Genomic DNA, 23,034 nt, shown 5'->3' with positions numbered 1-23,034 from the left:
TTTAGTTCATGCAATCCAAATTTTAAAATTAAAAAGAGGGTAATATAGAAATTAAAAAAAGGATAGTTAGTCAATTTTAAAGGTCTCAAATTATATATACTTCTCAAATAACTCTAGCATGGTAAAAAACAAAAGATGTCGTGAAATCTAATTTATTAACGGGTACAGATACGTGCAAGTTTGAGTATCATCAAATTTATATATCTATCCATAAAGTATCGGGTATTTAAATATCTGTTTATTATATATGTAGTTACTTGTTAAACTACCCGCAATACCTAAGGTGGATTTTATCCATAGATACATGCGGACCCGGATTATTTTGCCATCCATAGTGCAAAGTCCCGATTGACTCCTTCTTTTTTTATACCAAAAATAAATGGAGTTAATCGAGACTATGCACTAATTTTGTCTAGAAAATAATAATTATGAGTTCTTTTACAAAAATATCCTTCATTAATACTACGGAAAACATTACATAAAAATAAATCAATTGCATGGTAACATTTAAAATAGGAACTTTGTAACTCTTATTAATCAAGTAAATCACATAAGCTACAAACATCAAAATTGCTTGATTCACTCTAAAAAATGATGTGGAAAACTATTTCCCTTGCTCTAATTAGTCTTAATTTTTCTCCAATCTTATTTTTTGGCCTTGCGCTCATTAGTTTCAGAGCTTTGCATGAACATTCTACATATTCTATAGTTGCATTCCGAATTCTGAAAACCTACTAGCATTAACAATCTTGTAGAAATAGACCAACATATATTTTAGTATACACACACGCCCTTGCCCTTGCTTCCTCTCTTGGCTGTCCTCCTAACTCATACATCCAAAATTGATACATTATGTTGGAAAGTCATAGTTCTCACCAGGTACAACATTACAGTCCAAGCAAATCTCTTTTTCTAGTTTCCTAATAAGAAAGAATTCTATTTGAGAAATTGTTGCTAACTCTTGTATGTGATAAGATGTTCCTATCTTTTTCTAAAATATATATTAACTATAGTTAAATCAAAACCGACGAAAAATATATAATGAAAGTTGCCCTTTCAAAAAAAAAAAATATAATGAAAGTAGCAAGTCATTGGTCGTGGGGAAGCAACAAAGGTTTAAGAGGAAACTAATTGAGTTTGTGTAATATTAGATTTTTTTTAATATTTTCTAACTAATGTTAACTGGGTATAGTGGAATGGTCAAAGAAATGCAACTGAGTAGATTAGTTGTTGGTATATTTGGATCAATTAATCACTTTTATTCTTAAAAGGCTGTTACTGATTTTATAGCAGATTGAAGCATAGATAGTATGCTATATAAGAAGCAGCTGATCTACACTTAGCTCCACTTAATGGATCAGGACTCAATGCCAGGAAAATCATATTTGCAGGGAAGATAAATTTTAAAGACGAATAGGTAAAATCCTAAGTCTCACTGATAAAAATTCTAATAATTTAGAATAGAATTTGATTCAATGAAAAAAAATTATGGATGAGTATTTGAGAGTAAAAGTTGTAGAGAGAAAAAAAATCAGTAGAGGTGTTCAAAACCGAACTAACTCAATAGAAAAACCATAAACTGAATCAACCGTGTGATTTGGTATGATTTGCGGTTTTTATTTTACCAACTGAACCAAACCGCAATAATTGAAACTTTTAAAGAATGATAAAAATTTTGTCTTTTGCATTTCTTACCGAGACGGTTACTTTTTGGTCCATGTTTTTAAATTAAACATTGTTTTTAAATTACTTTTTTGTCTTTTGCATTTCTTACCGCAAACTAACTGAACCGCATTGTTTTGGTTTGGTACGGTTTTTATTTTAAAAGTTAACCAAAACAAATAAAGTCTCATGTTTTTCTATCTTACGGTTAAGATGACTTATAGCCTCAAAATCGAAACAACCTGCACCGCCAACATCCCTAGTTGATTGACGGCAGAAGAGACAAAATTTAATAGCTCGTTTGTTATAGCTTTTTTAAGAAAAAAAATCACTTTTAAAAAAAATAATCACTTTAAGAGCATTCTATCCGTTTGTTACAACTTTTTAAAAAAATCAGAATCTAAAAACAGCTTCAAATGAGAAGCTGTTAAGAGCAACTTCTCAAATAATCGATTTTTTTAAAGGAGAGGGAAAATATGGATCAAAAGATTGGACTAATTTTGTAACAAAAAATTGCTTTTATATAGTTGTATCCAAACGAACTAAATTATTTTAATAAAAAAAACATTTATTAAGGTAAATACACACAAAATAGATTATAATTTTTCATATAATCTCTATTTTTCTAACCCAAAATCTATTATTTCCCAAAATCTAATTCTCACTAGTAAGGATTTTAATAAGTTATAATAGATTTTTTTTTTTTTACCAAAGCAGTTATAATATAATCTAATACAGCGAAATTGAAACCCAATCTCAAGGCTAAAAGGGTAAAATGACATACCCTAAAACTAAATAACTAAATCCAAAGGAACCGACTTATTCATGGGTATACTTATTTGTTGTTACACTCGCTCATCACGTTTTGTTTTCAAGTTGATTTTCTTCCTCGTTTTCTATCCCCTTGCTCCCTCGTTCGTTCTTCACTCGTCCTGCGCTTTGGAATTGGAATTGGTTCTTCTTATTCTCAGACGCCAAAAAAATGCAACGTCCTCCTTCGTCTTCTGCTGCTCCTACTCCCTCGGAAGCCGGCTTTCGTCCAGCACCAACACCTGCTGTCGCTGCTGATACTGCCCCTGGTGATCCTTATTATTATTTATTCACTTTAACATATCATATTCATAATGTGTTCCATAATATTATTATAGCTTCTTTTACAAATTTAATTATACTAAAGATTGTTTCTCTACTTTTCTATCAGGTACAAATACGAGGACATACAAAATAACCTATATGGTGAAGGGCTTTAATCGTGGTCGGGTTCATACCAAGGAGCAGGAAAAGTTTAAGGAGTTTGGTTACGATGTTGAAAAGTTGTCTAAGGATATTGGAAGAAAAAGTATTTCTGAGCTGGGTACCATTATAGACGTACTCAAATTTCATATCCCTCAACTAGCTATTTCCTATTTCTTTTTATGATGTTCATGTTATAATCGTAAACCTTTTTTCTTCTTTTTGGTAACCTTGAACAGATTTTTGATGCCAAAAATATGGGCGATCCTAAATATGGCGGAGATCCTGTCCCCATTTTGGATTTCAAGACGGATCGTCCCTTGGTTGATAGGCTAACCAAATGTGCAAAGTTGGCGATAGATGATTACAATTTAATGATGAAGACAAACTACCGATTTGTCGATTTTGAGATGGCTGTTTGGCAACCCGTTGCTGGTGTTTTTTACCATATTACCTTTCGAGCCAGGAATGCTGAGAAGGAATATCAAACTTTTCAAGCCACATTGTTTGCTGATAGATTGATGAGAGAGGTTGTGAAATTCAGGATGAAAGGGAGTGATACTTGGTAATTCTTTTTTTTTTTCTTCTTATTTTGCAATTTATGTTAATCTGTCATCTTTCGAATATGTTTCTCTGCATCTGAAATTACTTGATACATAAATGGTTTCCACACACACACACACACACTCTAGTTGGGGTTTTTAATTTGCCAGGGTCCATCTTCGGTGAATGACATTTTGGATGTAATTAAGATATTTCTTAACAGCATGCCAGTGTGATGCCCTGCCCTCTAATTTGTTTACCTTGTAATTTTAGCTTTGCTTTTTGCTCGGTTGTTTCCCTTTTGTTCCCATTATTTTATGATTTTTTCATTTGTTCCTATGCAATTTGGGTTATATTTAAAAACAATATCAGCACATTCTTCTAATTCTTTTTGTAAACTAGATCTCGAATTTCCTTTGTAATGTGTTTTTATATATTAAAAACGGAAAAGTTAACATCTCTCGTTTTATGGAGCCCTTAGCCATGTTCCCTTTTTTCAACTCTTAGGCTTTGTTTGCGAGTTTGCAAGAGAAAGGAGGTGAGGGTTTGGGGGTGGGGGAAGGAAAGAGCAAGTGAAAGAAATAGACGACATTGGGTGGGGAGGGCTTTGGGGGGTTCATTTTTCTTCATAATACAAAATTTTCCTTCTTTAGAGGTACTAAAAAATTGTATTGGAGGAGGGTTTTGGAGATTTTTTGGAGGGTTTTTATGAGTTCTTCAAATTTAATCTTTGTTGTTATAATATTTTTAAAATTAAAAATATATTAATCATAAGCATTAATTTATTATTCTATACAAAATTGCTCTTTCAAAAAATGTGAAACATTCCTCTAATTTCCCCTATATTTTCCACCCTCCTAAGTCCTCCCTTCCCCTCCCCTCCAAACTCCCAAACAAGCTGGAGGAACGTTTGTCCAGACTCCAGACACGGGTTACGGGGTGTTGTAGATCTGCTGGACAATGACTTTTGTCTCTTATTAATCTTGGCACCAATAGGTGATAGGTTGTGAATATATGATTCTTTGTTCTAGAAGGAATAATATGTAGTTTATCATTTTGCCCTTCACTACTATACATTTCATGTGAATAGCAATTGAGTTTTTTTGTCCAATGAAAAAAGGGGATAAGGCTAACCTCCCATGCAGTGGGGATGTCAGCTAACTCCTAACAAAAATATCTATTTGCTTTTCTTCTATTGCATTTTTTTTTCTTTTCAGTTTTTAAATTCGGTCTATATAACCTTTACCTTGATTCTTGAGAGCCTTCTAGATGATTTAGCGTATATGCTCGTTTGGTTCATGTTTACATAATTATGGGTCTTTTATTTTGCTTGTTTTGTTCAGGTACACCGGCACTCTCAAGGAGCTGATAGATTAAGGGTTGGCTCTTGCAATCTGATCCTCTTATCTTTTATATTATCCGTTATTATGTTATGGCAAGCTGCACCTGCGTTCGTTTGTTGAATCATTTAAAAAGTTATGCTAGGTGCTCATGTTGGACATACTATGCCTTTGGAATGTTTTTGTTGTGCCAAGTAATTCGTGATAATTGTGGTTGATTTCTTAATGCTTGAAATATAAATGTTCACCGGAGAATAGTATATATATATATATATATATATATATATATAGTGTGTGTGTGTGTGTCACATACGTACTAAATTCAACCCTGGTTTATGTTTTTAATTTTTATGAGAAGTCCGTGAGATCTTTTGATTCCTATGTGTCGAAAAACTGCATAACAACTAGGGAAATTGAATTTTCAAAATAATCTTTTATTAAATGAGGTTCTTAAGTTTTCATGAATATTCGTATGCATTTGATACCTTGATAAAAAAACAAATAAATACTCTAACAGCTTGTAGTATTATATGCAATTATAGTATTGATTTTTTTTTGCTACGTGTGGGGTTAAAAAATAATCGAGAAAAATACTCCGATAACATAAATTTTTCATAGATATTTTTGTATTCAGAGATCAGTCGGTAGTTGTGAAGACAATATTATGCAATGGTTTTTTAAAATTAAAAAGAAGGTAATATAAGTTAATTTTAAAGGTCTTAATTTATATATGCTTCTCAAATAACTAGCACGGTAAATAATATAAGACCCTGTAACATCTAAAATGGCACATATAATAACCGAAGATTTATACGTGTTTATAGTTACCGTCGATTGAACAGAGAATATGGTGATCATTCTACTGCTGTTAGGATTAACTTTTTTCAAAATCCTTTTTTCTTTAATCACTTGTTTGGATAGTTTTTTTTTTTTTGAACAAGCAAAAATGGAATATATTAGAAACAAAAAAGGATACTCAAGCACAAGGTGTGCTCAAGAATCCTCAAACGTACAGAGTACACATACAGAGTCCAAAAAATGAGAACACAAAATACAGGCTAACCAATGCCCAAACAAACAAAAGGGCTCGAACACCACATATGAAAATTAGGCCGAATGGAAATATTAGTAGCCTTCATCCACCAGAAAGAATGTAATTTGACTTTCTCTACCAACTGATGGATGGTGCTCTCCTTATTTTTGAAAACCCGACTGTTTCTTTCACACCAGAAATATTAGTTTTTTGGGTAGTTAACAAACACCAATAGTTTTAGATTTTATTTTTAAAATCTCTAAAAAGGCATCAGTTTTCTCTAACACAAAATATATTTTTTTAAGCTAAAACAAACACACCGAAAATCCAAGTCTCACTAATAGGAATTTTCATAATTTAGAATAGAATCTAATACGATCAAAAATTGTGGATGAATATTTGAGAGTAAAAAGTTTTAAAGAGAAAAATATATTTATTAAACTGTTTGATTGATGTTAGATGAAACGAAATTGTCCTTGTGAGCTTAGATCAGTTGGTATGGACGATGCATAAAAATATGCAAGGTCCGGGGTTCGAACCCCGGCCACCATCAAAAAAAAAAAGATGAAACGAAATTGAAATACAATTTGAAGGCTAAAGGGTAAAATGACATACCCTAAAACTAAATAACTAAATCCAAACGGACTAATTGTGCTAGCTGTGATATGTGATTCGAACCAAGAAGATCTTAATCATGTATTCTTTGATTGCCCGTTTGCTCTGCAGGTATGGAATCAGACTGGTTTGTGGGGTAGTATTCAACATTCTTTATCTAACAATGGTTCGGCAGAGACTGCTATTTTCTACTTGTTAGAAACTTTATCTACCGAGTTAAGTCAACGTCTCGCAGCGGTGATCTGGAGCATTTGGAAACACCGTAATTTGCGAGTTTGGGATGATGTTACGGAATCAAGCGCAACGGTTGTGGAGCATGCTCATAATTTGGTTGTTGATTGGCAGCTGGCCAACTCTCCTACCACTCTGTCGTCTTCTGCTCATCAGCAGACGCCGCTGCATACAGATGGGGGTGCATCCTCTTCACGTCAACCTATTGACACCATTTGGCAGCCCCCTCCTCCGGGTCGGTACAAATGTAACATCGATGCTGCTTTCTCTTCGCCTTCTAACCGAACAGGTATTGGTCTCTGTATCCGTGACTCGAATGGTACATTTGTTTTGGCCAAGGCTGTTAGTTTCCCTTGTCTTGTGTCTGTCGACGTGGGCGAAGCTATGGGACTGCATGCGGCCTTGCAATGGGTAGCCGACCTGCAATTGGACAGGGTTGACTTTGCTTTGGATTCTAAACTGACGACTGATGCCTTTCTCTCGTCAAGGAACGACCTTTCTGAATTTGGCACTATTATTTCTTCTTGTCGTTCATTTTTTTAGTTCTACTTTTGTTGACTCTAGGGTGGAGTTTATTAGGCGACAAGCTAACGGTGTTGCTCATTCTCTTGCACGAGAAGCCACGTTACTCGCTAGTCCCATTACCTATTTTGTTATACCCAACTGTATTGAATCCTTGATTATCAATGAAATGCTATAAGCATATTTCTCTAAAAAAAAAAAAAATCCAAACGGACCGACCACTTAATACTTCTTATTCATTGGTACTTATTTAAATACAACCTCATCGCGTTTTGTTTTCACTTTCAGAGTTGATTTTCTTCTTCGTTTTCTATCCCCCTTCTCCCTCCTTCGTTCTTCACTCGTCTTCTTCGTATTTATTTTTGTTCATAATTCCCTTCCCTGTTCTGTGATTCTAGGCTTCTTAGGGTTTGTAACCTTTTTAAATTGACGCTAAATATTATTATAATTTAAGAGGTGTAACTATCTAACCTAGGTCAGAATTGGTTCTTCTTATTCTCAGACGTCAAAAAATGCAACATTCTCTTCCTCCTCCTTCCTTATCTGCTGCTCCTACTCCCTCGGAAGCCCGAGTTCGTCCAACACCTGCTGTCGCTGCTGATACTGTCGCTGGTGATCCTTATTATTTATTCAGTTTAACATATGTTCCGTAATATTATTATATATTCTTGTACAAATTTAATTATACTAAAGATTGTTTCTCTACTTTTCTATTAGATACAAATACGAGTACATACAAAGAAACAATTCTTATGGTGAAAGACTTTAGCTGTGATCGGGTTCTTACCAAAAAGGAGAAAAAACTTAAGGCTATTGAGGACAAGTTTGTTTACTTTGATGATATTGAAGATGAAGAGTGTCCTACTTTAGTGGAGGATCGTGGATACAGAAGTATTTCCGAGCTGGGTACCATTGTAGACGTACTCAAATTTCATATCCCTCAACTAGCTATTTCCTATTTCCTTTTATGATGTTCATGTTATAATAGTAAACCTTTTTTCTTCTTTTTGGTAACCTTGAACAGATTTTTGATGCCAAATATTTGGCCGATCCTAAAAATGGCAGAGGTCCTATGCCCGGTGTGCCCGTTTTGGATTTCAAAACGGATCGTCCCTTGGTTGATATGCTAACCAAATGTGCAAAGTTGGCAATAGATGATTACAATTTAAAGATGAAGACAAACTACCGATTTGTCGATTTTGAGATGGCTGTTTGGCAACTAGTTAATGGAGTCTTTTACCATATTACCTTTCGAGCCAGGAATGCTGAGAAGGAATATCAAACTTTTCAAGCCACATTGTTTGCTAATAGATTGATGAGAGAGGTTGTGGAATTCAGGATGAAAGGGAGCAATACTTGGTAATTCTTTTTTTCTTTCTTATTTTGCAATTTATTTTAATCTTAGTCTCTAGAACTAGATTGTTTGTCATTTTTCCAATATGTTTCTCTGCATCTGAAATTACTTGATACATAGCAATGGTTTCCACCCCCCTTACAATATGTTTAGCCTCATTTTTTTCATAGGTTGTCAATTGGGCCTTCTATATGATTTACCGTATTTTCCCATTCGGTTCTTGTTTACATAATTATGGGTCTTTTGATTGTTTGTTTTGTTCAGGTACGCTGGCACTCTCAGCGAGCTGATAGATTAGTTTTGGATCTCATGCAATCCAATCCTCTTGTCTTTTATTTTATCCGTTGTTATGCTATGCCAAGCTGCACCTGCGCTGGTTCGTATACATCATTTAAGAAGTTCTGCTAGCTGTTCATATTGGACATACTATGCCTTTGGTGATTGTTGGTGAATGTTTTTATCGTGCCAAGTAATTCGTGATAATTGTAATTGATTTCTTAATGCTTGGATTATGAATGTCCACCGGAGAATAGTATATATCATATAGAGGTACTAAATTCAACCATGTGATATGTTTTGGGTGTTTTTAATTTTTGCTGAGAAGTCCCCAACATCTTTTGATTCCTATTCCCTAAAAAAAATCTTCTGATTCCTTTTTTTTAGAAAAACTTCATAACTACTAGGAAAATTGAATTTCCAAAATAATCTTTTGTTAAATGAGGTTCTTTTTAATACAATTATTAGATGACAAAATACGTGGTTCAATATTACCAAATAGTCTGTAGTATTTTTTGCAACTATAGTCAATGACTTGGATGTCATAGGGTCTGACCCGGCCCTTTGATTGTCAACAAACAACTTGACTCAACTTGGTTCAATATTCGGATTGATCTTTGCATAAGCTACAAAACTTTAATATCAAAATAAAGATTATTACACTAAATTAAGTATGGAATATTTTGTTTAAGGAAAATGTTGGACCCTACCCTACTATTTCTGGTAGTCATGTAAAGGTAACAATGAGCTAAGCAAGGGTGGAAGCTGGGAAGCAAGGCTTAAGGTGGGATGCATCACATTTTCCAAACCTATATATCATAGTTTCCTGGTCTCAGGTCTAGGCATCACTGTACATGTTAAAACTGGTATTCTATTAGTCATTGTTAAATCTAAAAGGCCCTTGTTAAATATATTGGAAGTTTTTAATTAATTCTGGTTTGCTATTAATCTTGATGGAGATGAAAGGATAACATTAACATAGTAGCCCATAATACTATTTCACAAGCAGCTGAAGATAAAGATAAATATCATTACAATGACCTTCATGACTAACATTATACCTTCAGCAAATTATCATAAGACTACCAAAATAAATGAATGTGTCACGCATTTAATGCGTGAATCCGATTCCCATATTTGGATGAACGACGTCTACAATATATTTAAAGTTTCAAGGTGGAATCCAAGTAAAAGCTTGACAGAGTTATATTTTTTTCCCTTTCTGTCACACAAAGCAACAGACCGAAATCCATGTCTTAGCTCTGATATAGGCAAACAAGTTTGTCCAGCAAAATCGTCTGATCCCTTATCTTTATCTTTCACTTCGATCCGGAGCAACGCGAGTTCTGGAACAGTCAATTGGAATTCGAACTCTTCGTCCCAAATAGGATACCAATTGTCCATCTTTACACTTGTTTTCATCTTCACACTATCAGCTCCCACTCCAGCAATACAAACCTGTCACGCAATCAGATTGATCAGTCAAATAAATTTACAAAATGTGTGGAGAAGAACTATACAATTGAGTACTAACCTTTGTGTAGAAGTCTGGTGGAGAGAATCGATCGAAGTGCGTTGAACTGAAATCTGACCTCCAGCCAACTCCTTTGTATACTTTGACCTGTTTTTTAACATGAAAAATATTGAGATGTCATGAAAGAACTTATTCCCTTTTGTAAAGTGATTAAAGTTACACTCACTTTTAATATCTGCTTCACTGGAAACCTTCTTTTAGGATCGAAAGCCTCATTATTTGCAACTTCTTGAATTAGAAATTCAGGTTTTTTCACATAACCGCACCCTCCATTCGCTTTGAACATCCCTTGCATCAATCGGAGTGATTTGCCATGCCCCTGTCATAAAAAAAAGTGTTTATTTCCTAATATGACAACAAGGTTTTAAAAAAATGTATGCGGAATGGCCACGACATTATGGTTTCTTATGTCTTCGCAACTGCATTATGCAGATGCTTAATATCACTATTGTTTTAAAAGGTTCTCTAATAGGCTGGAACAAGAGACCATGCAATATGCCAATGCTTGAAAATCATGGTTAATTAGGTTTGATGGATAGTTAATACGTTGAAACACCATTTCATATTATTATTTTTTTGGTGGTCACCATTTCATATTATTAACCATCTAATTCATGAACGTAATTAACCATGTATTTGAATTGCGTTATGTTGTCGAAATTTGCTGTCAAATTGTGTCAAAATATCATTTCTCAAATACCAAATATACCAAAAACACAATTCTAACCTGCATATTGAATGCAACCATCTGAGCTCCATACATCCACCCTAAATGTGGCCTAAAATTTGTGGATTGAACACGTTCTCCTTTAGGATAAATTCTTAGGATATTTTTCTGCGTGAACCTGAAAAACATAACAATGCATGTCAAGCCTTATGGTAGGTTTAATTCAGCATCTGTATAGAAATCAAGTTTGATAGGTACCTAATTAGGTCGGCTCCATGAGATTCAGAAGCAGATTTGAGTTTCTTCTCACTCAAACTTAGCCTTTTAACTTTACCGCCGTCAACTTTTAGTCTATCCTTCATAGTACCTTCTGATTTTCCACCATGGATTGTAATCAAATGTCTGTATTCACGCGCACCTTGCTGGTTTGATTTGTAATAACTTGTACTAATATCTTCCATCTCTTCACCATTTACTTTCTGCCATAGAACAGATGATTCAGATTTCTTTTTCTTTTCTGAAAAGTGAAATGATGGATATATGATTTCCTATTCCTTACCATGTCCTCATTTTTCTGTTTAGCCATAGAATCTTGTTGTTCCTGTCCCCATGTTTCATCTTCAGACGATTCACTTCCATTTGACACATGATTATTCGCACGATCAGTTTGAGGATACTCTTTTGGTGGTTTAGTTGATATAAGTACCATATTTTTTAGCGATGCTGGTGAGGGAAATTCTGTTATACAATCTGTCGTAGGACAATAAAGCATTTCTCCAAATATTTTATTTGCCATCTGCATGAATAGAAAAAATGATGATGAATATGGAATAGCAAAATAGTCATAAGGTATAGCAATGCTTATCTAACTAGATAGGAGATGGTTAAGCTTTGTAGAACTGATGTTTTAGATTGAAGACATGCATATTGTCCGGCACGTGATGGTGTCTGAAAACGACACATATATTACATTCAATCACTTCTATTTATAGGTGTCTATGTGATAGTGTTGTGTCCGGTGTCTGCGTCATGTGTCAGTGCTTATAGGTTGAGAGTGATTGTTTACAAAAAAATGCTTACTTGTGCAAAGTTATCCTGAAGTTTTGGTGTTAGGTGGTCTTCTAAAGTTAGAATCACTGGAAATTCAGATTTGACAAATGCATATTCTTTTATGGCTTCCAAACATTTGGTTAGTGCAACTGGAGTGGTGAGAGTCCTGCATTGATTTCAAGAAGTAAGACCATAAGATTCAAGAAAACAATCATCCAACTCTATGGTGCATTATATTTTTCTAGTGGTCTAATAAATAGTACATACTTTCCATGAACTACTTTAATACCACCATCTTTAGTTGAAGATGGCCATAAATCAAGTTCAATTACTCGAACACCTTGTTTCAAAGCCTCTATAATTGGTTTATCACTGCTCTCACTAGTAAATTGATTTCCAGTAAGGTAGGAATTGTGTCCTGTATACATGAAATAATGTGACAAGGGAGCTTCCATATCATGATGTACCTGCAATGAGATACATAAATTTTTTCATATTATTAGTCAGGACTAAAAGTTAAGCTGTTAGATTTTTGTAAAAACAAAGTGTTAGAATTTTTAATAAAATTTGTATTCTCTTCATCGTTTTAATAATTTTTTAGTTGTTTCATTAGAATATGTATTATTTAATCTAATCAAAGGTTTCAACCTCCATTGAGAACTTACGTACCGAATAAAAATCATCTCATTTTGAATTAAGAAATAATCTCTAATTTAATATATGCATACACTTAGAATTTTCATTGGGGGACAAAACAAAATATTACGAAAATATAGTAAAATATAAAAGACATAAAAAAATATAAGACATAAAATAAGAAAATTAAACTTTATTTCAATAAAACTCTTGGTTTTTTTTTTAGATAGATGAAATGGTAAAGTTATCGTAAACTAACACACACAAAGTGGAGGTGTTGGGATTTGAATCCCGGTCATAACGTCCGACCTAACAATTTTGAAATTTTTGCCACTTGAACCAGGAACCTCTTAGTTTTTTTGTTATGAAAAAAAATTATCTTGGCTCTTTCATAATATCAAATTTATCTTTTTGTTACTGTAATACTCGTATTGAGTTTCCACCGCGATAGAGACTATTCTCCGTATAGAAACCGTGGGGCGTGTGGGGTACATAGAAAATTGGTTCATGAACTTGCAATTGACCACTCACAAATCTCACACTTTGGTGGGGTACGTGGAAGTTGTTAGAGAAAAAAATAATACTACTAACAAAGAAGTGGAAGAAGTGCTGTATAATTAATTAATCATTGTTCCAAATAATAAAATGTTTGGCTACCAATGAATGTTGAGTTATTGACCACTCACAAATCTCACACTTTGGTGGGGTACGTGGAAGTTGTTAGAGAAAAAAATAATACTACTAACAAAGAAGTGGAAGAAGTGCTGTATAATTAATTAATCATTGTTCCAAATAATAAAATGTTTGGCTACCAATCACCAATGAATGTTGAGTTTCTAGTGTAAGTGCAACACAATCAGATTTGACAAATAAAAATGGGAAATTTTAACTTATGCCCTTAAGGCATAAGATAAGGAACCCAATATAGTAACTTTTTGTTGGAATGTGTGCATTCAATTTAACTTTTGAATTTATAATATAGAATGCACAAAATTTCAGGGAATATTTCTACTTTTGAATTCTTTAACTTGTGCCCTAAGGGCACAAGTTAACATGACCCAATAAAAATAGGGAAATGTTAATTTGTTCCTTAAGGCACAAGTTAATGAATCAATAGTAGAAATAGATTATTGGAATGTGTACATTTCATTTAATCTTTAATTTTTTAATGAATTGAATGCACAAAATTTTAGAGAATATTTCTTCTTTGGGGTTTCTTAACATGTGTCCTAAGAGCACAAGTTATCACTACCCATAAAAATATAAGTCATGTTAACTTATATTCTAAGCAACTTAAAATAGAAATATTCCCTTAATACTTGCGTATTCAATTAATTAAAAATAAATTAAATTTAATGTACGAATTTCAAGAAAAAAAATTTACATTTAACTCATTAAGTTGTGTTTTAAGGAACAAGTTAGCATTTCCTTGAAAATATATACTAACTGTAAAGTGCAGGCCACATTGCTCAAATGGTTTTTTATTAATAAACTCAACATAAAAACTAAAAAGTTATCAATAAAACAAAATTAGAAGCTATAATGATCAAATTCTCAAGAAGCAGAAAATCATCAAGAACCACATTAGCATAAAATATATATACTAACTAGAAAGTGCATACCTCATCCTTTAAGGGACCATTGAAATCATCTAGAAGCAGAAAATCTATGAAGTCATCCAAACTGAGTCCTGCAATACTGCTAGTTTCATTGTTAGAACTTTCCACTTTCAAAACCTTTTCAATGATTGGCTCCAAATCCAATAAGGTGCAATTTTGTTCTCTTTGATATTCCACCATGAATCTAAGTAGTTGATCCTTTGACATGTAATTTTCACCATTTGCAAACTTGGAAAAAGCTTCCTTAAGATCTAAAGGTGGTTCTTCCTTATTCACTTTACCTTTTTTGGTCAAAAAGCTTAACAACTTGATGATCTTTTTTTTCATTCTCAATTTGGCTTAGAACAGAGATCCTCTGTTTTCCTCTGTTTTGAATGAGCAAATAATTTCTCACACCCTTTTGTGGAAGAGAGTTTATAGACAGAAAACACAAAAGAAAATTGAAAAGAAATGAGTAAGAAAATGATTTTGGTTTTCAATGGCTAACACCTATGAAAGTGTTGTTCTATGTGGTAGATCTTGATTGAGTAATACTTAAGACATATATTTATGCATGAGATCGAGGTCAAAGAAAACAAAGTAATCTTAGTTCACACACAATAAATGTTTTTTTTTCTTTTCTAGAGGTTAGGTGATTGGAAAAAAAATGTAGTCAGGAAGACCTGCATATAAAATGTACTAATGTATAGTTGACAATTATTGGAAAAATTATTTTAATACAAGCTGCATGCATTTTATGTCCGGCCAAACAAAAAATGTTAGTTACACTAAATTTCTTGAGAACAACGATATGAATTAAAAAATGGTTATGTTAACCAACTCCAAGACGTTGATTAAGAGAGCTAAAAAAGGAAATTAAGAGAGCTAAAAAAGGAAATTTTAAATTGTAAAAGACATGTTTTAAACTTTTAAAAAATTGACTACATAACTTTTAACATAATAGTATTATAATTAATTCTTTAACTAGTGTCCCAAGAGCTTCGATTACCATTTTCATTGAAAAAAATATACGTACTATAGTGCCAGGTAACTTATGGTAGTGTGAATTTATTGTTTTCACATTGACAATGTAACATGTGAGGATGTTGGGATGGAATCCTGAAAATAAATAAATAAATAATGAAAGTAGCATTGTAGGTGTAGCAAGTCATTGGTCGTGGTAAAGCATCAAAGGTTTAAGAGGAAACTGTTGAGTTTGTATAATAATAGTTTTTTAAAGGGGAATTAGTCACTTTAGTCCCTGAATAGGAATGGAGTCGTCACTTTAATCCCTGAATGCAGATAAATTGCAAAATAGTCCCTGAATGTAGACTCTGTTAGTCAATTTAGTCCCTGAATGCAGACTCCGTTAATCAATTTAGTCCCTGGATGTAGACTTCGTTAGTCACTTTAGTCCCTGAAATTGACCAACAGAGTCTACATAGGGCTGGCAATGAACCGAACCAACTCGATAATAGTTTGGAACTCGATTCGACAATTAACTCGTTGAACGTGGTTCATGAACCAAATGAGTTGAACTTGAGTTGAAAATTAAGTTCGTTAAATAAATGAGCTGAACTTGATCTGTATATAGTTCGACTCGGTTGGTTCATGAGATGACTCGATTATATGTGTGTGTGTGTGTGTGTGTGTGTGTATATATATATATATATATATATATATATATTGAAATTTTGTATATATTGAAATTTAGAAGTGGGTTATTATTTTGAATGAATGCTAAAATGTTGTAACATAGTACTCCCTTAGTTTAAGCTTATAAACTAACATCTTAGTCCCACATCGGTTATTTCAAAACAATAGAGAGGAAAGTTAGCTATAAAATGGGTTCCTGTGTATGCTTAACAAAAGCAGTGAAGCAAAGCAAAAACAGTATAATGAATTTTTTGCGGCTTCCAACGTTTGAAAGTTCAAGATTTTGAGGCACAATTACGATATTAATATTTAATATTTTCTTTCAAAAAAAAAATTACGATATTAATATTTAATATTTGTCTTTTAAAAAGTTATAAAGGTCAAAAAAATATTATAAAATGGCTTTTTAAAGAAGCTATTCGAGCTAACGAGTCGAACCGAGTTGTTCATGAACTTTAAACGAGCCGAACTCGTGCCATAAAAAAAGTTCGTATCGAACTTGAGTCGAGTTTCGAGCCGAACCAATTCTTATCGAGTCGAGTCGAGCTCAGATGGGTTCGACTCGACTCGACTCATTTCCAGCCCTAAATTCAGGGACTGTTTTGCAATTTCTCTGCATTCAGAGACTAAAGTGACTACTCATTTCCTATTCAGGGACTAAAGTGACTAATTCCCCTTTTTTAAAAGATTTACTTATAATTTATGTTTGGACTGATTGATTTTGGAGACATTTCTCTAAGAATTTCAATGAATTGCAATCGTAATTTCAGTATGTTAATTGTCATTTTAATGACCCTCCTTTAAATTTTGTTGTTATTTAGTAAAATCTAGGCATACAACACATTTACGTGCTTAAATTCACCATACAAATTCAATAACAAAAATCTACCAAATAAACCTTAAACTTTGGAAGATTTCCAATGAAAATAAGTTATGTGCAAATGTTGTCGATAGAGTACGTCAGCTTATAGAAGACCGACAATCTTCTAATATTCCTTAAAATGTAAACAACCACAACCAAGCTCCGTCGGTTTTGCACACTAGAAGTACGGTGCCGTCGAGTTCCTTCTCAGGTGTGGCTTCTGATGTGCGCTGGCAGCGCCCACAGCAAGGTAGATTGAAATGCATGATGCTTTTTTTTCGCAGGCTTGGAATCGTACATGTATAGGCATGTGTGTACGTGATGTCGTTGGAGCTTTTTTCTAGCAAAAACTCTTGAGTTTTTCTCCTTTATGCTCAATCTTTGTAGGTGAAGCGTTGGGGTTGTTTTATGCTTTAGAATGGTTAAGTGGCGTGCAGATGGATAATGTCGATTTTGTGGTAGATTCCAAAATAGCAAATGATGATGTTTTTCACTCCAGTAGGTCTGATATCTTAGAATTTGGTGATATTACTTCAGAGTGTAAAAGACTTTTCACTTCCCAATTTACAAACTCTCGAGTGGAGTTCAACGTGCGATAAGCAAATGAGGTGGTCCATGTTCTAGCAGGAGAAGCCGCATTATCAGCTAGTCTCACTATCTATTTTCATTTCCCTGATTGTATTAACAACATTATTATTAATGAGATGCTATAAGCATCTTTTACTTTAAAAAAAAAAATATCACTCGCTCAGTCCCAAAATAACTGAGTCCTTTGCAAAAAAGAAAAGGTTCTAAATAATTGACTCATTTCACTTTTCAATGGAATATTAATTACTTTTTCCAGTTATATTCTAATTAATACTACTTTCATCATTTTCAATTCAATATATTCTACTTTCCAATTCAATATATTTTTCAAGCACGGGTATATCACTAGTTTTTTTTTTTGTAGTGGTTGGGGTTTGAACCCCGGACCTTGCATATTTTATGCATTGTCCCAACAAACTTAGCTAAGCGCACGAGGACACTAATACTCGTTTATGATAATGAGAAATGCACTAGTACTCGATAAGACTCTCAAAACTATGTAAAGTACAAGGCTCACTTAATATAAGAAGAAGGAAGTACAGTCAAAACAAAAATCACCAAACAAATACGTGATTCGATATTTTTGTATGAAAATAATATATTATGTGGCATAGTATAATATAAGCTAGATTATTTTATCGAAACATGAGGAATGTTAGTAATACACATTTTAACATATATTTTGCAATACACTCTCTTTGATTGGTTCTAACTCACACGAGTCTCACATAATTTGGTGGACCCATGTGAATTTTAACCAATAAAAAAGAACGTGTTGAAAAATGTTTGTTGCTAGCATTTCTCCGAAAACATATAGAAGGTTATTATAGTTTTTTTCCGATCTATTATAATATGTATTTGTCTTTACCGTTTTAACAATTTCATATTAATCTTATGTTGTGAATTCATACTCAAATCACACCAATAAATTTTAATGCGTGTAGCAAAGGTATCAATGAAAACTATAATTCAAAATAGTCGCAAGCAACATCAACAAATCTAAATCTAAATCTAATTTAGAAATTTAATTTAAATCAAAATCACAATCGAACCAACAAACAAAGATAAAAGATTAGATGATCGAGTAACAACACACCACAAATTTGTTTACTCATTTAGGTCCAACAATGACCGCCATCCGAGGGAAAGAGCATCACTTCAATACATTATCAATGATTCACTACAAATAGATACAAATATTTACAAGAAATTAGCATAAAAAATCAGAACGAGTGTATTTTGAAAATTTTGGGAGGCGCATGAGAAGTTAGCGGGGTGGTAAAAGTAGGATCAAAGAACAAAGCCCGTTATCCAAAAATGAGCATAGCCCATTACGCAAATCCATGCTTATAAATATGTTTCACTACGCTTTTGCATCAATATCTCAAACCCTAATTTTTTCCAGCAGCCGATACTCTTCTTTCATTCTCTTCTGCTAAGAACTTTTTTTTTTTTTTTTTTTTGTTACAAATAGTTTCGATTCTTCATTTTTGTTGTTGTTATTTCAACTTGTTTTTCATTCTCTCATCACTATATACTTAAAATTTTCAAGTAATCTGTTTTACTTTTTTTACGTTGGTCTATTATATATGATGTTGAATGATGAAACAAATCAATCGGATTCCCATTGATATTATCATAGATGAGATTACAACCAGCTACTTCTGACAACATCATATTTAATTTTTTTAATTTTCGTTTTATTTATGCTTTTTATTGTTAATTTTACCTTGTTATAATTATTGTCTAATGGTAAATTTTGGGCCAATGATGCAGTAAAATATTTGCTACTCTTGATGGGAATAACACCCACTTGATGAATTTTTATCCACCAAGATCTCTGAGGCCCTTTAATTGTTTATTGCACATTTACATATATTTTAATTATTATGCCATGTGATCATGTTGCATTTATCTGTTTAATTGATGATTACTGGAACTTTTGGTAATGAACATCTAAGGGACTGAATTTATGTAGGAAATTTGATTGGACTGTGTTCAAAATCTGTGAAGTACATATATGGAACATCTTATTATTTTTATATGCACATCTGGTCCTCAAATACTTCAATGCCTTTCCGATGTTCCTTGATACCTTAATGCACATTTGCCAAAAAGATATGGTAGGATGGTTCACAGGAGCTCGTGGACAATGAAAAAGGAAGTTAAGAATGTTACCATACGTGCATTCGTCTTCATATTGTAAGAGCTCCTGTTACCCAACCAACCATATGAAGACAACAGCCCATATTTTCATTGTAAATTAATTTTGCGTCATATACTTAGTTTTCTCTGAAAGTGGTTCTCCAAATGTACGTCTCGAATTTTTTTTTTTTCCGACCCTGTTTGCCAAAAAAATTTCAAAGTTGACCCCCTATTGAAAAAAAATACAGAAATGACCCACTTTCAATTTTTGGGGGTTTTTTTTTTGTCGTTTTCTGCATTCCCGCCGTTTCAAATGGCGGGAATGAGCCGTCGTTCTGACGGCCGTCACGTCGCTGCAGGTTTTGTTTTTTTTTTTTTTTATTTTTTTTTCAGTACCGCCATTTCAAATGGCGGGAATGAATAATACTTTTTTTTTTCGTTTTTTTATTTTTTAGGCCATTATTTGTTTATTTATTTGTTTAACAATAAATAAAAAAATATTAATTTATTTGTTTAATAATAAATAAAAACATATTAATTTATTTGAACGCATAATACATAACGTTATTAACTATCGGTTATTTATACTCGGACAATTTCTCCTAATATGACCGTTTTTTTTTGGCCATTATTTGTTTATTTAAAACACAAATAATAATAAATGAAAATTAATGATAATAAATATTAATTTATTAATTTTAGAACACTAATTATTTTATTCATACGAAATAAAAACAAAAACTACTTTCTCCTCGGCAACCATTTACGCCAATGTAAACTATGATCTCCCGTAGCACATAATTTATCTTTTTTAGTTCGTACGGGTCGTTGATTTTGCTCTTCCTCTTCCTCTTCCTCTTCCTCTTCCTCATCTTCTTCCTGTTCCACATCCTCATCAGGAATTTCAGCATCATCATTAGTTTCCATAGTGACTTCATTTTGCACTTGTGGAGCTGAGTTGGTCCAGATTTCGTTAACGAAGTCATCGTCATTAAACTCTGCTGCTAGACTTTCTATAGTATTTGTTTGTGAATTTGGCCAATGAGGTGCGTAGTTTGTTTGGGGATAGTTTACAATGTGTGGGGGGGTTGGTAGGTTGAAGGAGGAGTACTGTGATTGGTCTGGGTAACTGGTTTGTGTGGTGTACTGAGTTGGATTAAAGTCATCAAATGAATAGTTTGATGTTCGAGAGCTTTCTCCATGATGACTTTGTTGAGAATAGGTTGGATATGAGATTGGGGTGTTACATAAGATTTGGTTTGTGGGTTGTGGAGGTGATTGGTAAGTTTGGTTGTAGTTGTAGTTGGTGGATGGGTTAAAGCTTTGGTCAAAGTTAGTGGGTGGAGGTGTCATGAATTGGTTGTATGTTGGAGGTGTATTTGACCACATATTTTCATCTGGCACCGTATAGGTTTCTGGCGTTGCAGGATAGTCACGCGACAATTGTGGTAAAATTCTTGCACATGCTTGCCTTGGGTTTGTCAATAATACATCTTTAGAAAGCCACAGATGATTTCCGAAAAATTCCCAATACCATGCAAATTATTGACGATTTGGATAAACCTCATGGTTATACCGAACGCCCTGAAGTGCTAATTGATGTCGTTGGTTCCAGTTTTGGACTTGACGATGATGCTTATCTCTCCACGAGCCTTTAATTTTATCTTTTGTCAAATTAATTTTGTGGAAAGCTTTCAAATTATCTGGTAAGGAAGGTGGATATTGTGGTAAGCCGAATTGAAGCCGAAATCTATCCGTTTGATGCCTCTCGACTATCTGAAAATTGATGAGATATGTGTTGGCAGACCGTATATGGCTTTCTTCTTCGTTGGTGTAATGGAATTTGAGATAAGGCCTCCAGGAGAACTGTTTAAAAATAATGAATATTAGTCTTCAATTGTTGACTAAAAAGCAATCACGAAAAAAAAATGTAATACCTGATCATATGTCATGGTGTCGATTTTTGAACGTATAGATACGAGATTATGCCGAGGATGTTCCACGAATTTATTACCATGTGCTAGCCATCTAATTAATTTTTAAAATGTTATAATTAACATAGGCTGGATAAATGTATTTAAAAATTAATAAAAAATAACATTTATTTTACTTACATATTTGCCAACGGAAGTTGTGTATCAGCTTGTGGTGTTTGTCTGGGCACGGGAGCTAAGCATAACATTCTTGACCACGCCCATGCTTGTAAGAGAATTGTGCACCCAGGCATGTCGCTAGTGCCATATATTGCGCCGTCACACAAGGATCTATATAGCCTGGCCAAACAAGCTGAACCCCAACTGTATTGTCCAACCTCCTCAGGTGATTTATCCAACAATTGCAAAAATGATAAATGTACAAGGTTACCACTAATATTAGGCATTATTCGAGAGCCTATCAAGTATAAGACATAGGCTCTAAACATATTTAGAGTCGTGGGGGGACCTGCCATACCATCACCATTGACATAATCTTCAAGCCATGATAATTTTATACTCTTCCCGTCATGTCGAGTATTCATTGGCTTACTTCCTAAAATTGGTTCAACAATCTCCCACCCAACTTCCGTTTTCCCGGTAACCGGTTCACCGTTAATCTTTAAACCAAGGAGCATATGAACGTCTTCCAACGTTATTGTACACTCGCCTGATGGAAAAAGAAACGTGTGTGTCTCCGGCCTCCATCTTTCACACAACGCGGCAATTAAACGATTATCAACGTTGTATTTGTTTAACTTAGTAAAGTCCCACAATCCGGCTGACCTTAAGCTATCTTCAATGGTTGGGGGCGCCGGGGAAATCTTACGATGACAGCGAACTCGAAGGTAATGTTGTTCTTCGTCCTACAAATAAATAAATACAATGAAAAATTAATCAACACTTATTTGGTGTTTTACTAATTATACATAAATAATAGTAATATAATTGAGTTTCAATGGAATAAAATAATATTAACTTACATTAATAGTTTCTGAAATATGACAGGATCTATGTTTGTTGCCTAGATAAAGGATGTCTCCCATCTTGTAAATTAGAAGGAAAGAAAAGCTTTGTGGTATGTTATGTTTCACAAGGAAATAAAGGATTGATTGAAAGCAATTTATAACTGATTTTATAGAAGGAAAATTTAAGTCTTACGAATACTTCCACAACAGCTAGTTTCAATAATTCAGTGTGGTCTTTTCAAGCATGCATGCACAGTTTCAAGAATCTTAAATTTTTCTCTGCATGATTAATTTTTCTCAGCACAGCATGATCAATTTTTGTCAGCATGGCCTTCCATTACCGCCATTCCAAACGGCGGGAATGACCTTTTCAGCCACTACAATTCATACACGTGTCCTTGTTGTTGACTAAAAGGCTCTGTCACGCGCCTGTGCATCACTGTAGCGCGTGCTGCCATGTGCTTTCCTCTGTCACGCGCCTGCAAGGCTGACAGTGCACTGTAGCGCGTGCTTGACTTTTGGTTCAGTACCGCCATTTCAAATGGCGG

The 23,034-nt window shown here is 33.7% G+C and overlaps 4 protein-coding genes and 2 non-coding genes across 6 annotated transcripts; 5 read left to right on the top strand and 1 right to left on the bottom strand.

Moving 5' to 3' along the window:
* The first annotated feature begins 2,518 nt into the window (after nt 1-2,518).
* On the top strand, nt 2,519-5,004 carry LOC146939917 (uncharacterized). The gene is made up of 4 exons (XM_085757958.1): nt 2,519-2,741; nt 2,864-3,030; nt 3,135-3,460; nt 4,782-5,004. The coding sequence occupies exons 1-4, from the start codon at nt 2,645-2,647 to the stop codon at nt 4,813-4,815; spliced, it is 624 nt and encodes a 207-aa protein (XP_085614084.1). The 5' UTR covers nt 2,519-2,644; the 3' UTR covers nt 4,816-5,004.
* Nucleotides 5,005-5,956: 952 nt separating this feature from the next.
* Nucleotides 5,957-7,200, top strand: LOC146939916 (uncharacterized). Its single transcript, XM_085749832.1, has 2 exons — nt 5,957-6,025; nt 6,538-7,200. The coding sequence occupies exons 1-2, from the start codon at nt 5,957-5,959 to the stop codon at nt 7,198-7,200; spliced, it is 732 nt and encodes a 243-aa protein (XP_085605958.1).
* A 298-nt stretch (nt 7,201-7,498) lies between these two features.
* LOC146939915 (uncharacterized) lies at nt 7,499-9,098 on the top strand. Its single transcript, XM_085757957.1, has 4 exons — nt 7,499-7,791; nt 7,897-8,099; nt 8,204-8,538; nt 8,798-9,098. Exons 1-4 carry the CDS (start codon nt 7,692-7,694, stop codon nt 8,829-8,831), a joined length of 672 nt encoding a protein of 223 aa, XP_085614083.1. The 5' UTR covers nt 7,499-7,691; the 3' UTR covers nt 8,832-9,098.
* Nucleotides 9,099-9,777: 679 nt separating this feature from the next.
* LOC146939914 (phosphoinositide phospholipase C 6-like) lies at nt 9,778-14,836 on the bottom strand. The gene is made up of 9 exons (XM_085753465.1): nt 14,319-14,836; nt 12,328-12,527; nt 12,091-12,226; nt 11,570-11,806; nt 11,269-11,489; nt 11,071-11,188; nt 10,510-10,662; nt 10,344-10,430; nt 9,778-10,267 (listed from the first exon to the last, which is right to left on the bottom strand). Exons 1-9 carry the CDS (start codon nt 14,640-14,642, stop codon nt 9,962-9,964), a joined length of 1,782 nt encoding a protein of 593 aa, XP_085609591.1. The 5' UTR covers nt 14,643-14,836; the 3' UTR covers nt 9,778-9,961.
* A 4,157-nt stretch (nt 14,837-18,993) lies between these two features.
* On the top strand, nt 18,994-19,073 carry LOC146939913 (small nucleolar RNA R12). The gene has a single exon (XR_015033583.1). It is a non-coding gene; the product is annotated as a small nucleolar RNA R12 (small nucleolar RNA).
* Nucleotides 19,074-19,162: 89 nt separating this feature from the next.
* On the top strand, nt 19,163-19,248 carry LOC146939912 (small nucleolar RNA SNORD24). Its single transcript, XR_015033590.1, has one exon. It is a non-coding gene; the product is annotated as a small nucleolar RNA SNORD24 (small nucleolar RNA).
* Nucleotides 19,249-23,034: the final 3,786 nt, after the last annotated feature.

Source organism: Medicago sativa, chromosome 3 (genome assembly GCF_051527215.1).
Source record: "Medicago sativa cultivar Bolivia chromosome 3, Bolivia_mono, whole genome shotgun sequence".
NCBI lineage: Eukaryota > Viridiplantae > Streptophyta > Magnoliopsida > Fabales > Fabaceae > Medicago > Medicago sativa.
This window is presented reverse-complemented; position numbering and strand designations above follow the sequence as displayed.